The following is a 19,349-nucleotide window of genomic DNA, read 5'->3' as shown; positions in this document are numbered from 1 at the left end:
AGAATGTGGCAGTAGCCCCCTCCACCCCCGTCAACGCCAAGCACCGAGTCACAAGCGAGGAGACTGCGTAAGAGGAAAGCCTGGTTAAGAAAGAGGCCTTGTCTTCCCTTCATCCTACGCTAATGCAATCAGACAAATTAGTATAATTACGATCCATATTCCCCAAAATGGGTGACATATACACTGATGGGAATAAGCCATTCATGATACTTTTGCTATTTATCAGAGGACATTCTTGCATTGATGACATTACAGCTAATCAAATAAGGAGTACCGGAATGCATGTTTTTCCAAATGACATTCTATTAATCTTGTCTTTTTGTGCAAAATGAAATCTTGCAAAGGACCCCATCTGCTTTATCAGACAACATGTTCTGGGCCACATCGTTTAAATGAGAAATTTTTGACAGCTTGGCTGAAGCCAAAGACAAAACACAATTCAAGCAAAATTTAGCCCAAACTGTTTTACTTTTTTTGTCAAGTGCTCAAAGAGAAATAAATAGTGAAATCTGGCCCAAAGTATAGGTGGGTGAAACCAGCTCATTTATGTGTTTGTAATTTAACTTGAATTAAATTAGATGAATCGGCTTTGATAGTATATATCACCTCGAGTTTTACATAGATGTTTAAAGCAAGTAGGATGTTATTTTAAAAGTGAATTTAAAGCAGAAGTATCTCAAAGGGATTACAAACAAAAAAAAACAGATTTATTTTTCTAAATGTTCTTGACACTGTAATTCCATGTGTATTCAGGATTGTGAAGTATTAAAAAAGTACAAAAATAGGATTACTTGTATTGTATGTGAACATTACATATACAGATATAATATTGTATTTCCGCAATGGGAAGAGGAGACAAATTCCAGAATAAGCCCTGAAAGAATTTATAAGTTTATTTTTATTTAAATCTTCAGTATGGCTTTCTGCAAATGGACAAAACAGACATGAGATGATTTTTTAAAGTTAATATATAATGCATACAACAACAGAAATCCTAAAATATTCATAGAAATTTTTAGGGATTTTCTTGCAGATATATAATATTGACATGTAAAGGTAATTTTAAAAAATCTAGTGTTGTCATTCATTGCAATGTGTGTATTCATTCACTGCAACTAAGAGCGTGCAGCCCATATTAGTTTAACCTCTCCATGCACAAATGCAGGAGAAGGGACAGTTACAAGGAAAACCAGAAAAGGAACAATTTGCATTTGATCGTTGGTCTTATTATAAAACAGCAGGCCCAGTGATTCATATCCTGTTTCTCAAACCATCCTTTGGAAAACGATCTGCTCAGCACAGTCCCAGTAGTAACATCAGAATCCAGCAGAAGAAATGTACACATGCTGCTTTCAATTGAAAACGTCCATCCTGTTCTGCATAATTGGCAATTGAAGTGATACTAAACAACAAGCTTTTCCCCCCATTGTTAAAAATTCAGGGTCCAAATTCACAGAGCTCCTGCTCAGCAAAATGAGAAGCGATACAACATGTCAGCCCAGCCACTTCAAATACTTTAATGGCCAATATCTGATTTGTCAGCGTCACATCCATGTAATACATGTCTATGAATTAATAAAAGGTAAGTGGACAGGAAATAGAGAGTACAGATGAGGGGTGAATACTCCAGTGATGTAATTGGTTGCTGAGAACCTCAGGGACCTGTGTTAGAGTTATAAAACGGATTTAAATTCTTGAATAGTTGGCAAACTAGTCAATACACGGGCGGAGTGGTGGCACTGTGGCTATGGATGTGCACCTGTGGCCGGAAGGTTGCCGGTTCAAATCCCGCAGCCGGCAGAGGAATCCTACTCCGTTGGGCCCCTGAGCAAGGCCCTTAACCCCAACTGCTCCAGGGGCGCCATATAAATGGCTGACCCTGCGCTCTGACCCCAAGCTTCTCTCCCTGTCTGTGTCTCATGGAGGGCAAGCTGGGGTATGCGAATAGACAAACTCCTAATGTATGTGGCTAATAAAGTGATCTTATCTCTTATCTTATATTACACAGATGAGCCCAAAATAGGAAGATTAGATTTAGAGATGTGTTATTTTTGTCTTGACACATCACCAGTTTGACAGGCAGAAAGAACTGAGTCCTGATTAGAGAAGATTATGGGTGGGGAAAATGAAGAAGAGGAAGAAGACAAAAGTGAAAACTACTAGGAACCAACAGAGAAAAGAAGGTTCTTTGTTACACAAAGGGATATCTTGGCTTCTTTCAAGCAATGGATGCATCTTCAGAACGTTTTTTGTCTAAAAGTCAATTGAGTTATACGGCCCAAATGGCACCCTCACATGATTCAGCTGTTCTTGTGCTCTCATCGCTGGGAACATCAGGCTTCTCCCCCAGCAGGTTCCAATAGGCATGCATGGGTCTACCTGACTTTACTATCCTATAAAAAATAACTTTCATGCATAGTCACAAACTAAAGATTCATGGTCAAAAGTGTAAAAAATCTGAAAGGGAAATGACACAAACTGAACGGACATGTATGCAGAGAATAACAGGACAAATCCACAGTTCGACAGGAAAAAAAAACAGTCACATAATTGCTTGGGGGAACACACAGTAAATCACTGGCAGAGACGTTGCGTGTTTCAAGCATCAATGGGTTTTCTGCGCCAGTGGACCACCTAGCTTCTCCACATGAACACTGCGGCTGAACTGAAACCTTCCGGTTTGCTTGTGTGTAAAAGCTGGGACAATCTCAGGCCAGCTCAGGTCGGGTCTCCAGGTCTTTTGACTCCAGTTCAGAAGGAAATCTATGCTCTGTTCTGTAACTTTGAGAAATTTGCAGACAACCCTCAACCATTTTTCTTGACTGTAAATGACAATGAGTGATCAATCAGAATGACCGCAGAAGAGAGGATGCCATTTTGTCTATCTTGCTTATTTGGTTCTGTTTTGGTCACTGGGTTTTGAATCGAACCCAGGATCCGGGATCCAGGATCTGTGAAGTAACGTTGCTAACCATAAAATCAACCATCCAAAAGAGGTACCAGCCCTTATACAAACTGATTCCACCTACACTGGTTATGTAAAAAGATACATAGGTAAACTCACTGTCCTTTCACATACTGGATAAGCATCCTATGCATAATTTATGTTGTTAGATGCAGACACAAAAATACTGCAAATTCATTATACTTAATACCATTATTACCCAAAATCAAGACTAAAAAATCTAGGGAAATATAAAAACTTCTTAAAAACATCTGGGGAAAAACATCACAATTCGGGGAGTGTGTCCCCCAAGTTATTCCTCTTATACCCCTTTCAGTCAGAACCAAAAGCAAATTTGATACTGGTTATCAGTCCGGTGCTGCATTTGTCAAACTGAATTGGCCTTCAGGAGGTTTAAAGGAGGGTCATGTGATCAAAAATAATTACTGAAAACGTGACACAACGAAACAAAGAATGTTTCCCCTAAAATTGGCACAAGGAATAAAAATATAAAATATCAAGAAACACAAACTGGAAGCACAGTACTGCATCCGACACTGCCGTTAAAGGGCAATGGAAGTTTCGAAGATAAAGGAAACAAAATCTCACTATAAACTATTGATTTCCTGTTTAGACAGTACTTTCAATTACACTCTCAATTTAATGACAGCCATCAACAGCATGGCTTCATTTGATTATCCTCATTTTCAAGACACAGAAGCACGCAGTCACAATACACCTGTAACTGTTCGAATGTGTCAAATTAATTCAGAGCAGCATCATTTCACAATCCTACAAAAACGTCAAGATGTTGATGGAGTCAGTTTATATATGTTTATAATGAATATTAAACATTTACTAATAACTTAATTTTTGTGAAGATGTTGTGCAATGTGCAATCAAATAAAACATGTATAATGATCAAAATGAAATATCTGAGTTATTTTGATATATTTTGACAAATATTTCTTCACCTAAACCAATTTAAGCTTAAGTTTAACTATTTTTGACTACATGATTAGGGAAAACAGCTTTTTATGTTTGGCTCAATAAGACTTATCTAAATGCGTTTTTGAAACTTCCACATGAAGAACAAGACCTCAGAAATATTCCAACATCTGTTCAGTAGAAAGTCAGGAATGCGTGATAACTGCATTACTCAATTAAGATTATCAAGACTACATTTATAAGTTACATCGTACTGTTTTTGCTCTCAAGCATTCAAGCTAGAAATTATTCCTTGTATGGATCACATCAGCAATTGGTTGTGTAATTGCTTTATGTTAGTGAATTAGATTTTTACAGATGAACGTTTTCATCATTCTCGATTAGTCTCAACGGGCAAAATGCCTTCCCACTTCTTTTAAATTGACTTCGTTTAAAAAAGCGTTTTTAACATCAGGACCTCAAAGAATGGCATGGGATACAAAATGCAGATGATTTACAAGACATTATGCAAGTTCCCAGAGGTTGTATTTCCATCCAAAATGCACATTGTAGGTGACTACCTGCAGGAGTTGCAGTTACGGCTTGCGAGTTACACCACCAATTTTGAATTTTCAATTCACCATGTTATAATAGATACATAAGCAAACTCACCCTCCTATCATATCCTGGATAAGAAACCTACTGTATGCATAACTTATGCTGCTATATGCAGACACCAAAATACCACATTACCATGTCATGGCCCTTTTTAACTTCTTCAACACCTTGGAAGTTCATGCTCTATAGAATCCTGCAAAAGATTGGTTTCATGAAGGAACCTCATTGCACTTATGGGCCATGTTTTGCTTAGGTCTTGTTTCATGATTAGGTGCTGCAAAACATGTGATCTCATATTTGAAAATGTATCTATCTATGACTATCAGCCCCAATGAACTTTCAATCACTTCTTTATTAATTCCTTTAATAATCCTTTTCAGTTATTAAGGGGTATCTGAACTACAATTCGCTTAATTCTGGGTTATCCCTCTTCCCTGGGCACTAGTGACCTCTGAAGTGCTTCTTTTATCTGTTTCTGAATTTATTTTGCCTGCACAACTGACTAGGAATTAGGCAGTTAGCTATTTCGGTTGGAAAACATGCACAGTTTTTTTGTGTGATCCAGACTGATAAGATCCTTACCTGGAGCGTGTCCGTCAGCATGAAAAACTAAGCCTACAAACGTAAATCATTGGTACAGGAGATCAGGAAACAGAAGCATTATAAATCGTAGACTACTGTCCCACAAAACCTACCACCCCAAGGTTAAATTCACTGTAAGCTGTGGTTATAGTAACTGTGTGAAAAAATATACTAATGTTAACTAGAAAATGGTGTGCATGGTTAACCACTAACTTCCTTGACTTACACGCACATTGTTTGTGTCCATTAACAAACATTTAATTCTCATGCGTTAAAGTCCTTGTTTCCCATAGAACAACAATGCCAAATTGACTTATCGCATATTTCTTCACCCAAAGCACTAACATATGCACACATCCGTTGTGTATGGGCACGCGTCATACTGACACCCCATCATTTTTGACAGAACATATGAGACTTATTTAGATTCTCTTATATGGTGGAAAACTGTCTACTTCCATTTTCTTTGTCGTTAGTCAATCATCGAGTAGCTCGGGCCAACATGTTCTCTCAGGAAGTCATTAGTGTGGTTGACTGGCTGTAATAAAACGCTCCAGTGTGGGGAATCATATACTCTGGCAAAAGCTAACAGCCATGAGCAGGAGGGTCAGGGGTCACCGATTTAAATATGTCAGAATGGATCCAGGCTGAAAGATGAAGTGAAGTGCTGAAGTGTGCACAGAATTTTCCTTGGGAGAGTTCCTGGCACTGGTGTCGACTTCCATTTTGGACTAAAGAGCTACCGTAGGGCCAACTGTTGCAAACACTTGTTTCATCAGAAACTACAGGTAAGAAACAAAAAAAGAAAACCCCACAATGATGGAACACCTCACACGCCTGCCTTCACAAGCTCACACCTCCTGGACTTTGCGCAACTAACGCATGCAGCTCTCCCTGCTCCTACAGGGATCCGATCCCAGGTGGGTTCCCACTCCATGGACAGAGGAGAACCCCACACACCACATGCAATCTCCTCCACTCCTGTCAGGACTCAATCTCAGCCGCTAGTGGGCCCAGAGCAACACAGCACCACTCCATAACCAGTGGGGAAACTCCATCATGCCACCAAATGGGCACCATCTTGTGCAACAGCAGAGTTACACCGTCTAGATTTAAGATGGAGGGTGGCATCACCCCTGTAACTACCTCAGTGCATGAGCCCTGTTACACCATGCCCTTTCAAATTCCCTTTGTGCCCACGGGGGGGGAAAAGGAACCCTGGAATTTTTCCCATCTACACAAATGATTGACCCAAGATGGCATCTGGAGTAGTCTCTGCCCCAGAACAATTAAATAACTAATTCATATTCATATTCACCAGGGAGTACATTTTCAGCCTAACTGTGACTATTTCTGCATGCAAAAAGCTGAGGAATTTTACCTTCATCCTGTATCTACAACCCCACCAAATGAGCCAACAAAGTATTACGCAGTGAAGTCCAGAACATTCAGGTCCTGCCTAGAACATGAGGCAGCAATTCATCACAGTGTAAACCATATGAAAGCTCTTAAGCCTTAGCACAAAAGTAATTAATAAAAGAGCTCGAATACCTGTACAATTTGGGATCCAATTAGGCGTTGTCTATTATATGAGGGTTCGGTTTGCTCTGCCATAAATACATTCTTACAGAGCTCTGCACTCCAGGGAGGAAAACGAAAGAGAGTCAGTGCTTTAAACTCGGCTTGACAGCATCACCTGGCTGCTTCTCCCAGAAGCCTTGGCTGGAAAAACACTTTAGTATCGGAAACTCAAACTAAATTAGATCAATATGTTTCTCCCTAATGTAATTAAGGACATGAAAAATGAAAATGTTGCCTTTTTTAAGCCAAATTCTTTCCTGATGGGGCTGCAGCCACTGGTCCACATTGCCTTCTTTTTGAACGTTGTAAAGTGAAAAAAGTACATAAGCGGTTGAAGGTTCTGGAGTCCCAACTTCCACAGCTTGCAAATGTTGTTTTCCCCTCTGTGAGACACAGGAAACTTACAAGAAACAAAAACCTTAAATCAAAGGGCTAGAAACCAAGAAGAAAGTCGAACTGTGGTTTGCATGAAGCAACATTACATTATGTTCTAATCTAACATGCAAATCGGCCAAGGTTGCTGCAGTCATAACAAAATGGGACTGTTAATGATAAAAAAAACAAAATCACCACTTCAAACTCGACAGAGGGAAAAAAAGAATGAGAGGATGCTTAAAGATATCCAGATTCAGAACTGCAAAAAGAACGGACTTGTTTTAATTGAAGGTATGTAGGTCAATACCTTACTTTAGCATTTAGTGTGAGTGTCCAAATTGGTTTTAACATCAAAAACACCTACTGGAATTTTGCTGGGCTCGTTAAGTCAAGACAATGCCCTGTCGTGAATAACTCTAAAAAAATAAGCAAATGAAAGATAATTTTACTGAGTATTTTATTATGCCACCCCTGCAACTAATTTCATATGCCATGGGAAAAAAGAGCCCAAACTCAGAGGCTGAAGAGTATGGGAATCGTGGTGTTGACCTTCCACAGATAATCTTGGGTCAGCATAACTACTACAGCTCTGCATCATGCTATTCCAACTGGGAGGAAGCTGTTTGGGCAGAATCTCATTTTCCAGCAAGTTAAAGACCCCGAAACCCACCTCCCAGAAATTTTGAACTATGGTTTTCATTCTCAATGAGTTTTGTGCCGAATTTGAAAGAGTTACTTTCTGCGGTATATTTCCTGGTACGCCGATACCGAAATTTCCACACTCCTGTATTTGCCTAAAGGTGTTTCAAAACAATAACTGGAAAGGTATGCGAAGGTGGGAGGCTATTTGGTTTACCAATCAAAGCCAGAGTATGAGCAGGCAAAAGGTTTGAAGGCAGGTGTTCACTATTACAAAAAGAGCAACAGGTGTGTTGATAATAGTATCTGAACTAGATTTATGCTTACTCTAGCTGTGTAAAAACCCTTCTACCACTCAAATTCACATATTTTAAATCTAGAATCCAGTCTTTGATTAGATTTAACCCTATATAAACTTAAAGAATATATACTTTCCAGCTTTTGGTAGGTAAGAGTTAAGATTTAAGCTAGGTTTAACTATAAGGTTCATTTTATTTAAAAAAACACAAGGCTGATGCATCTGGTCTTGAACCTTGAATGTCACAACTGGCCTCTCATAAGAACAGTGACAAACAAGACCCATCTAGTCTATAACCAAGGCAGGATATAAGCTTCCACAATGTAGCTGGTTAGCTTGTTCTGGATTCAGAACCCACAACCCAGAACAAAATGCATGTAATCTCACATGCAATGTCCCCATGTGAGAATCAAACCCCAGTCTTCTGCATAACAGACTGGCACTCATGCTACTGTACTATTGAAAAACTTGTTCATCGTCTTTCAGATCGTAGTAGAACGGATTTATTTCATGGGCTTTTTGTCACTTGCCAAAACATTAATGTTTACCACACTTCAAAATTAGATGCAGTAGCCCATCTTAATTTGGAACTGGATCTGATTGAACAAATATGCAAAATAAGGTTGTTTACCACTTAAAATAAAATCACCGAATTAAAAAATTCTGGAATTTCTTGCATCTGAATTATAGAACAGTTAAACCATTAGGGTAGTCACTATCACTCTGTCAGGGGGAATTAATTTAAGCTTTTATTATATTTCGCAGATGACGAGCAAACACTGTCCTACAGTTTTAAATATAGTTTAGAAAGTTGTTTTTGGTTTTTCTTCTGTCACACATATGTATAAAACAGCATAAATTGTAAATCTATCTTATAAAGAAAAGTAAAAGCACACAAAATGGGAACTTCGTGAAAGACGTGCTCCTATATTTAATCAGGGCCTGCCATTGGGAATGCAATATGAAGAAACCCACATTAAAAAAAAAACTATGAAAAGGCAAGAAATATGATCCACAGTCAAAAACAAAAACAAAAATCCAAATGAAATCCATTTAACAAACTGTCTAAAAGTAATCCAGTGCAAAATGTCTTCCATTAGTTCAATTTTAATTAGTAAAGTTCTGAAACACAATATAAAAGAAATTGGATAAGTCAGAATAAACAAGTCTCCAGTTCTGCTGTGTGCTCCCAACTGCTCCCTTTGAAGTTTATTAAAAACGTATTCTTCTGGTAGGATATTGAATATTATGCATACAGTGGTCAGCCACAAATTTGTGCGGTTTTCTCGGGATTCCACATGAAATAAAGAGCCCATTTCTCTTAGAAGCTGAACAGGTTTGACTAAAAGGTATAAGAAACTGAAGTTACGCTGACAACTGCCTAGGGTATTTGACAGAAATTATTTTGCAACAGACATTATTTTGGACAGTACTTGCCCTGCAAAAGACGAACAGTGCCCAAGAATGACTAAAACAATGGACTTAGATCATTTGCAATACTTCTCAAACACAACAGTAAACACTTCAATCAGAGCCTCACTGTGGGCCACAGCACTAAGAACTATTTAGTGCCCTTCTTTAAAAAAGAAAAAACATTTAACTAGCTTCAGGGATTTAACTATGCATACTGAAAGGTCTTTGTGATACTTTGCAACCTGTTGCATTGTTTTCTAAAGAAAAAATGAACTATTCAATTTCATGTGCTGGGAAAAGTGAAAGACAACTGCACCAAACACTGAAAGTGCCGATTAAAACTGTAGTCCGGAGCTCCTGAATATTGCACACTTGTGCAGTTTTTTAGAACAGCACAGAAGTGGGAAGTCAAATCACCTGCTGGTTAAACTTCATTAAACTTCTAAAAACTAACAATATAGAAGAATCACAGTAGTTACTCTCAAAAGCAACTCAGAGACTCTCAGTACTCTAAAGCACTTTCAGAAAGCTGTAATATCTCATTGCCTTTGTGTGCTTGGTATCCAGCTGGGTTTAAAAAAAACTGGCAATTTGTTAGTTTTGCAAAATCTCAAAAGATCCCAAATGTCTTGAGTTTTTAAAAGTTTTGTTTTTAACAAAGATCTCATGACAGAAACTTTAGCCTTTTGCTTTCATGAAATGAACTGAGGTTTGCACAGGACTTGTTAAAGTGAGTGACATGTCTCCTACGCACCTGTTATAAGCATCTGGGGTGCAGGTTTACAAGCTCTTCTTGGTACTAACACGGTTATTTACAACTCTTACAACTCTTAGGAAAACCCTTGAAAAAAACATTAAGTAATTTTTAAACCTTCAAATGTTACCTTTGTTTCCATCCTTTTGCTTTTTGACTATGATTTGAATGAATGCTCTGTAGTGGTCTCAATTTGTTTTGTTAAAATTGAGCATTCGTTGTTGTTTTGAGTGATTCAACTGAGCCATCTGTGGTTATTTAGAGCAGATGGATCTGTAACAGGCTGATAACATTAGCATTTAGTTCAGCAACTTTATGTTTCAAATTGTAATTCAGCACTATATTTAAGTAATCAATACAAACCTGTTATATGGACACTTTTGCAGGCATAATATGTCTAACTTTTTTCTTAACTTGACATCTTTAATACATTTGTAATGTTTTGGTCGATATCAGCTTTTTCTATGACATATTTAAAGTTTTGTTGCCAGGATCTGAAATAATATTATGTTTTGCAGGCTGCTAAACCTTTTACTTGAGCACAGTATGTCAGAAAAGCAGCCTAGCTCTTAAAACCTTAAAGAGTAACTTGGACTCTTTAAGATACAATTGTTGTTACTGATTTGCAAGATTTCTTCAATAAAACACAGCATGCGGACAAATGTAGCTCACTATAACATTTTTAAAGCTTCAAGACCTTATGGTACATAATCTGCTTTTTACGGATATTTTTTCATGATTCAATTTCCTGAAAACCTACATCTTGGTTATGGCTTGCCAAGCCAGTCGTTTTGCAACTATGTAAATTTTCCAAGCCAAGTAGAAATTATGCACAGATGAACACAATTTATGTTTGTTAGCAATAATCTCAACAAAATAAGCATGAAAGGTATGGCTGAAGAAAATATTAAGAACTGTGGCTAACTCTGGATACCTCTTTCCAATGCAGTTTTGTCAGAGAACAGCTAGTTCTGCTCGATGCACACAGGTTCAGAGGATATCTGATAGGAATAAACACTGAAATCAGTGCAAGGAAAAGATGTGATCATTACCAGCATCTCACTGTGATCAATATCCTTGTTTTTCCTATTTTTGCCCCGTTTTGTGTGAGACATTTCGGAATAAAACAGCCAGAATACTGTATTATCAGAAAAACAAGTGGCGAAGTGTGATGTGTGGTCCTGTGAAGAGCCACTGTAGTACTACCCCGCCCTTCGCAAACATGACTACATTTATATGGAATCTTAATGTTCCATGTGAAACAATGAATCATGCTAAATGAGGTATATGATGCAAGTACTTAATACATTTATGAAAGACTGAGTGGGGAAAGGGATCCTTAATGTTGTAGATAAATAAGTGACAGCCTTCCTCGGAATGGATTAAACAAATCTCTCTTCTCATTAAAATAAGCCTTCTCAATGAACTTTCCTTCATTTCAAGAAATAATGCATGCCTTTCTTGCAAATATTGAGGAACTGAAAACTTTTGCAAGATGAGGATATATTATAATTCCTTACACTTATATAATGGGGACTCCCCTCCACCACCACCACCAATGTGCAGCCCCACCTGGATGATGCGACAGCAGCCATAGCGCACACAGTACGCTCACCGATTAGGAAGATCATTGGTCCCAGGACAGATGCTTGTGGTAATTCACCGAATACATCACCCTAATTTGAGCATTTTCTTCTTAACTGTTTGGCTGTAGTATGTAGCCAATGTGATCAAGCATCTCATCCAGCCATTTCGTTAAAGAAGCCAGTTTCCACACATTTCTAAATGAGTCCAAACAGGTTTTCCTGAAAGACTCCCACCAGTAATTTGAAAAGCCATCTAATGAAGAACTTCATCAAAAGTCTTTTGATAGGTTCTGCACATATCCATTTTTGTTGCATATTCAAAGAATGTTTCTAAATCTCTGTTGAACAGGATATAATTTCCATGTAGGTGACTCTTTAGTTTAGTACTAATAATTGTTTCCACAACCTTATACGCAATGAAAGTCCAAACTTTTGGTTTAGAATGACTTGTTTCATTTTTGTCACCCTTCTCTTGGATTTGGACTACATTAGCAATTTTCCAGCCCATAGGTATTACCTGTCTTGAGAAACTGTTGGAAGAGTTACACCAATTGTTTCCGAATTACACCTGGTTTCCCTGAGTACAACTGGTAAGATCCTGTCTGGCCTTGGGGAGGTGTGTATCAGACAAGAAGTTTGATAAGCACAGTATGAAAGGCTTATGGTATCGAAAAACCTCCATGTGCACTGCAATCACAGGGCGCATACCTAACTAAAACGCTAAGAGCTGACCTGAGGGGAGTTCTGAACAAGGTTTTCCTTTCCACCTGCTGGTAATCTCTGTGCAGAAATCTTCCACCCGGCTATCGCCGCTGTAACAGGAAGTCAGCACAAAGAAAGATATTCAAAGCACCATCAAACACCCGAACAAATGGAAGAAGTGAAATTCTGGGGAAAAGCACCAGAGGTGCAGCCAAAATCCATTTAAACAAAAGGAAGTGTGAGAGACATCGGCTCAGGGAGATATTAAGAGTCTTCCGTCTTCATTAAAAACATAATGCCTGCTGTCTTTGCGTATGTTCCTCGTTACCCATGGGATAGCCTCACTGCATCACTCAACACAAATAACAGCCCTCTCTGTGGATTAATGCAATTACCCCAGCCTTACTCCAGAACAGGTGCTCCGTCACGGTCAGAAGACGGGACACTAGAGTCCAGCCTTTGATCATCTGTCTCTGACTGACTCCAACAAGGAAGGATTACGCACTGAATGAAATGCCAACACGCAAGCTTCCATCCGTGTGCTGATGTCAAAATACTTTGCATGTCCCTTGTCTTATTTTGTTTTTGCTTTCTCCACTGTTTTTTTGAGATTCAGGTATTCAGAAAAGAAACCAAAATCCAGAAAAGACAAAGACTGAAATTTTCACCATGCAAGGTCTGAACAAAGCCAAACATCTCATCCCTCCCCCGTGACAGACAAAAATATTCAGATGGGAATTTCATTATTGAGAGCGCTGCATGCTGTCTGAGGCTTTGGACCGCAGACAAAACCAAACGAGCGCTGTTACAGTCAGACATCTCTGGATGATCCTCCCTCTCTGTGGATCTGAATACAAAAAAAGCTTTTTCATCACACACTATAAGTTATTTTATATCACTACACTGAAGAAGTAATAATACCGAAAGACGTAACTCACATGCTGACACAATACACCTTTCGTCCTCTGCAATTTATCCAAAATGGGCAGATGTCCAAGACATCTGTCATCACTGTGTTACTCATCTTCTTCATACACCAACTGAGACCCATAACAACCTATTTCCCCATAGATTAAAAAATAAATAAATAGAAACAAGGGAATCTGTAAAGGCAGATTATCCGTTGTTATAATAATGTATCATTGTGATAACCTAAAAAAGACTAACATTTGCTGTAGGTTATTCTAACATTTGTTCCATACATATTAATCAAGAGTCTATAAAATGCAAACTCCCCATGACCTTAAAATTTGTTATGGATCTAATTCATTGTTTTACTTAACATCTGCTGTGCAAAATCACATTCATGAAACATGTAAATGCAGTGTGAGGGTCACCTGACGGACCGGAATATGAAATAAAAAATAACAGCTAAAAAACACCAATGGGGACTATATAGGGTTCTATCACAAAATTGTAACATTAGGATTTTTATGAGAAAATTATGAATAAAACCTTGCAAATGTGTGTGTTTCTAATATATCTGTTCAGTGCAGTTTATTCTATATTTTTAAAACTGAAACAGAATGACACATTGAATATGCACACCACACAGAATGCATAAAGTGACAGAATACATGTTTTGTTCATCTGATAACTTCACTAACTCAAGCCAATGTCTTACCACATACTGAAAATACAGAGTAAACATACAGTAGAGAATATGAAAATTACAACACTACACTTCATTAAGCAAATCAAACTGCCAGTAGTTGCCCGTTTTGTTTTTTGTTTTTAGTCCTTAGTGTTTAAATACTGTACTTAATACCTTTTTGTTACGTGTAATAAACGAAATAAACTTTGGTTTTTATAGTTGCATTAATAAATGTACACTATGTTATCCAAGCCCCATATAGCCTTAATTGGAAAAAACACTGAGGGCAATGTAGAAACCCTGTTTGGCTGACAACAGAACAAAGTTGGAGTCCCAGCCATAGAAACCATAAAAAAACAACAAAAGACAAACTGTCTAACTTTTTTTTTGTATGATAAAATGTCGATCTCGGTTTGGAACAGTAAAATGAAAAATAAAGTGCCAACAAAGAGAACTGCACACAGGCAGCTACTGTGCATGGAAAAATGACAATCGGGAACAAAGGTGTTTCTCGGAAGCTCAGAGGGCTCGAAAGGCTCGGCAGTCGCCGATGAAGCCCTGCACATCCCAATTCAATCTCTCAGGGGATTCCCTGAAGACACGCTTTTGGGATTTATTTGGGGATTTTCTGAGCCGATATCCTCCCCTGGCTTGATTCGGATCTCAAAGCGTTAACACGTTTTAATAATAATAATAATAATAATAATAATAATAATAATAATAATAATTGCTTACACTTATATAGCGCTTATCTGGACACTCCACTCAAAGCGCTGTACAGGTGATGGGGTCTCCCCTTCACCACCACCAGAATTCCAGATTTTAGCAGAACCAGTTTTAGCAGAACTCCAGATTCTTCAGTTGCTGAAAGAATCAATAGTTTAAAAACCCCTTGCTAAACGAGTTCAGTCTGGGAGAGGAGATGGCACCTGGGTAAAAGAACGTCAAAAGGACATGTGCAAAGAGTGAAGGGGTCTCAGAACGAGGTGCTTGGACGCCCTCTGCAAGATATCTTCTTTACTGAACTTATAATGAGAAGGCAGGTCAGTCTCCCTGGGTATTCCCTGCTGGCTATGATACACAAGCTGTATTATACAGATGAGTAACTTTTATATTTCAACATCTTTTACTGATTTCAGAGACACTGGTAAGTTCCTGGCAGACATTCCCTCTGGCGACAGAAAATAACTCCCTCTTAGGCCAATTAGGTCTCCAGTAGTGGGAATATTTTTGAAAGGCATATGTGGGATGGATGAATCCATATGGAAAGCAGCTTTGTGGAGCCGTCAATTAGTAACAAGTGACTTTTTTTTCATCTCTGCTTCAACTAACAATCAAGTAACAAGAAATAAAACCGACTGGCTCAAGTTGTCGTCCGCATGTGTTTTTAGCTCAGTGTGTGCACAAGGCTGGTGCAGTATTTCATTTGCATTTGCTCACCACAGATAAACGAGATGCCCAAGAGGTAAACAAATCAATAGCTTCTCCTTGGTGCAAGACGGAGTGAATCACTTTGTTTCAGGAAAAGCAGAACTGACATTTAATTAACAACGCTTCTTTGATCGAAGCTACAAATTCATAGCAGGGTAACCCCCCTCTCACCAAAGCCAACCACAAATTAACTTTTAGGAATTACCAAATAAACATCATCCAAAGAAATACTGTGCAATACCTTGAAAAACAGATACCTAATACTGTTCACCCTCACTTAGTTCCAACTCTATCTTGGAAGCACACTGAGCTTGCAGCTCACTGCAAGTCCTTCACACCTACAGTTAATGTCTCAAACAGGTTGCTGCTTTGTTTCAGTTGGGTCACATGATTATGAAAAACAGGGAAGCAACTCCATGATGAGAAACCCCAGCCGGATGAGGATTTAAACTTCATACGAGAACACAAACGTAAAAGTTCAGGATCGCTGAGGACTTGGCCAATATCCTCATCTGATTTCCTCTCTTGTCACTTCATAAATTGAAGCTCCCCTCCGCTGTACATTTTACATTTCAGAAACTGTAGAGGAAAAAGGTAATTGCACAGCAATCCTGCCATGAAATACTAAGGGTAGACGGTATTTTGCAGACTTTTATAATGACCAAAAAGCCACGCGATTTCCTTCATCATCAACATTAAATTAATTCTTAATGACATTCTTTACTACCCTTTTGTAACTTTCAATTTTAAAAACCAGGATCATTCTTAGCACAGAATTACCAACAACAGCTCCTTATGGGCGCCTTTATTCTTGACTCCCATCTGCATTCGTGCTCTTTCTTTTTTCTTAGCGGTGCATCGCGTATTACAGATACAATCGGAAATTTTAACTCCTATTACCCCTCGCTGATCTAGTCACAAAGTTTGATTGCTTTTTGGGGACCAAAACTGACTCAGCCCCGAGGCTGACCAGGTCTCTGTGAACTTCAAGTACTCAGCTGACGTCTGGCTTCTCTTCACAGCTCCGACGGCCCAATCCCAATCTGACATCTTCCCAGGTCGGCACGCCCACGAGGCAGCTACTCACCGCTCCAAGCATGATGCGAAAGATAAGCCACCGAAGGGCCCATATGACAATACGGGAGGGTGGGCTGTCACGGGGCACTTGCTGTAGGCTCCACAGCGGGCACAAGAAAATACCCAGGAATCCCGTTTCAAGTAACTGACTCTCCCAACCTGGAAATGAAAAATACAATTGCTGTAGCAACCTGAATGAATGCCTTTGGAAGACCTTTAGACAGGATCAGCTTCGATTTAGCACCCATCCCCCCATCCCCCCATTCCACCCCCAGAACATTTTTGTTTCTGGAACAAACACAGTTTGTGAGGAGAAGTTATCTTAAATCAGTCTGGTCCTAAAGGTAAAAGATACTAGTGTACCACAGAAAAAACAGCATTATAACACTGTCTTTAAAGCTAATATGCCCCCTTACCATCTTAACAGCCCACCATAAGGATAAGACTCATATTTGTGCATCATTTATGCAGGACATAGTGCTGCTCAGAGAGAAACTTTAACGCAAGCACTGTTCATAATACAGTGTACAACACATATCACCATGTTAGTTTTCCTTCAAAAGCCAGTATCTGCCTATATAAGATGTTAGTTTTGAGTTCAGGTTGGACTGAATATCCAGCATTAGCTCGTGGTGGTGGCATTTGCCCGTCTTTGGGATTAGATTGGGGCCAGGACTGCATTATCATCTTGTGATAATGGCAATATACATGTAAAAGTATGATTCTACACTCCTTGTTCTTATAATAATCATTTAGTTTGACGTCTAATATATACCTTTTACCCTGTACATAAATGTGGTTTAATTGTTTAATATTCTGTTTAAATCTGGCACTATATTAAAAAGTGCAGTGAACCACATTCTTCTCTTTTAAATTACTATATGTCAATTAGGTGTTTTAAATAAATTGCGAAGTATAAGTATTGCATATGCAACAAAAACAAATCGTAGGCTTTCTTCTAAACAATGAAATGCTCAGAGACTTAAAAGAGTCCCTCACCCCTCCAAATGGCGAGGAAAAGCTCAATTTCTCTAATTGAACTCGTGATGTGTTAGAGCTTCAGGACATGCATTTAACAGAGTGTTACCTCACCAGAAGCTATGGTGTTTGGGTCCACTCAGTGTTGTGCTTCGTCTTTTGTTAATGCTGCTTTTTTCACAGGAGACACCTCTGCATACAAACACGTCTAATTTTACATTGGTCTCAGGAAACAGATTTTTTTTCAATCTGAGACTATAAAGTAACAAAGTTTTATGACATCACATCAAATTCACAAGCACATTAGTAGCAATGGGCTAGCACAAAGAAAAAAAATGCAAATAACAGCTTTTGCATTTGACTTTGCATTCAAAATATCCTGGTTGATTATTACTGCAGGAAAGGAGAAGTTACAGGAAAAAGGGAGAGCAGAGGTGTTTTGAATAATCAAATCCACGCTGTTTTCACCAAGGCTTATCTTTTAAAAACGTACCATAGGCTAGAAAATTTGTCAATGCAAACTACTCTAGCTGACACAATCTTTATCGGCGCATATGTTTTTGAGCAAAAGCACAAGTGAGGAAATGGAGCGCACTGGCCTAACAGTTATTTCATGCAGGAGCGTGCTGCCAAACTTCCTCTTACTGTTTCAGCAATTACAAACGCTTCAAAAAAAAAAGAGAGCCTTAACAAACCGTTTGGTCATTTCACGGCAATGGAAAAATAAAACTGCAGTATAGCAGGATCTGGAACTGGCTGGGTTCCAACGAGCTCAATTTCACATTATTCCAGCGGAGAAATGTAAAAATGCGCAACACTCTTCGCCCCCACATAGCGTGTTTCGGATATCTGAAAATAATCCCAATCCTAATCTGGTGAGAGGGGAAGGTTTGAAGACTCCCTTCACTCTTAAAAGAGCATCAGGAGCTGCATCAAATGAAGCTGGTGAGCTATAAAGACCGGACCCTATGGCAACGTCCAAACTTGACACTTTATTTCCATGTATCAGCACAAGTTACTTTACGAAAAAGCATCAAAGATGCTGCACTTCTAAGGGAAGCGCAGCCCCAATTTCTCAGACCTGTTATTACATCTTGCTAACAAAATAAATGCAGCGAAGGTATTGCAAAATCTCAGAAATTCCAAATCAAGCACAAAACCATTTACTTTGTAGACGTACTGCGCGGCCGCTAATGTTGTCACAAATCGCTGGTCCTGCCTCAGGTGAGAGCGAGAGTTTGCAGAAATTGCGATAGAAACTGGCCCGTCCTGCTTACGAGTCACCGTTATGAGCAATGTAATGCGATATACGAGCAAAAAAGTACAGGTTGTGCAACAGAAAATTTACCACAGAAATGTTCCAACGCGATCTACATGCACAGTTAACAAGTAAGTATTATTTGACTGGAAGACGAGACCAATATTTATCTTGGATTAAAAGAAATGTATTCATAAAATCTGCTTGTTTACAGCGTCACAGGGCTGTTTCACTCGAAAGTGTCTGAATCGCAGAATGCGGCGCTTGGCGTAGCTGGAAATGCCTATTTTCGGATGTAAAGCAGAGGTTTTACATGTTACCGTGTACATTTTACTTGCATGGTGGTTTGAAATGCTCTCAATAAAATCCAATTCTTTCTAACCCTGAAATATAAAAATAGCTTTACAGTTTCCCTTTAACCAGAACACAAGCTTCCTACAGTTAAACAGCCGTCGCAGGCTATGCTGCTGTGCAAGCGTAAGTCATTTTAACCACAGACTAGGAAACATTGGTAAGTTATTTTTCTTACATAAAACCAAACATCAAATACAGCCTGTGACAGGTTAATTGCAAAATCCTGCTGTGTTACTTC

General features: G+C 38.8%; 1 protein-coding gene across 5 annotated transcripts in view; it reads right to left on the bottom strand.

Moving 5' to 3' along the window:
• Positions 1-19,349, bottom strand: part of lmf1 (lipase maturation factor 1) — a 99,688-nt gene that overhangs the window by 47,828 nt on the left and 32,511 nt on the right. For 4 of the 5 annotated variants that reach the window (XM_069180721.1, XM_069180725.1, XM_069180722.1 and 1 more), the window contains exon 3: positions 16,532-16,680. The exons of the other annotated variant lie outside the window; for it this stretch is intronic. In XM_069180721.1, the coding sequence (XP_069036822.1) occupies positions 16,532-16,543 (12 nt within the window). In that variant the 5' untranslated portion in view covers positions 16,544-16,680. The remainder of the gene's footprint in view (positions 1-16,531; positions 16,681-19,349) is intronic. 5 annotated transcript variants of the gene reach the window in all.

This window comes from Lepisosteus oculatus, chromosome 19, assembly GCF_040954835.1.
Source record: "Lepisosteus oculatus isolate fLepOcu1 chromosome 19, fLepOcu1.hap2, whole genome shotgun sequence".
NCBI classification, from domain to species: domain Eukaryota; kingdom Metazoa; phylum Chordata; class Actinopteri; order Semionotiformes; family Lepisosteidae; genus Lepisosteus; species Lepisosteus oculatus.
The sequence above is the reverse complement of the archived record's forward strand: the minus strand, read 5'-3'. Positions and strand labels throughout refer to the sequence as shown.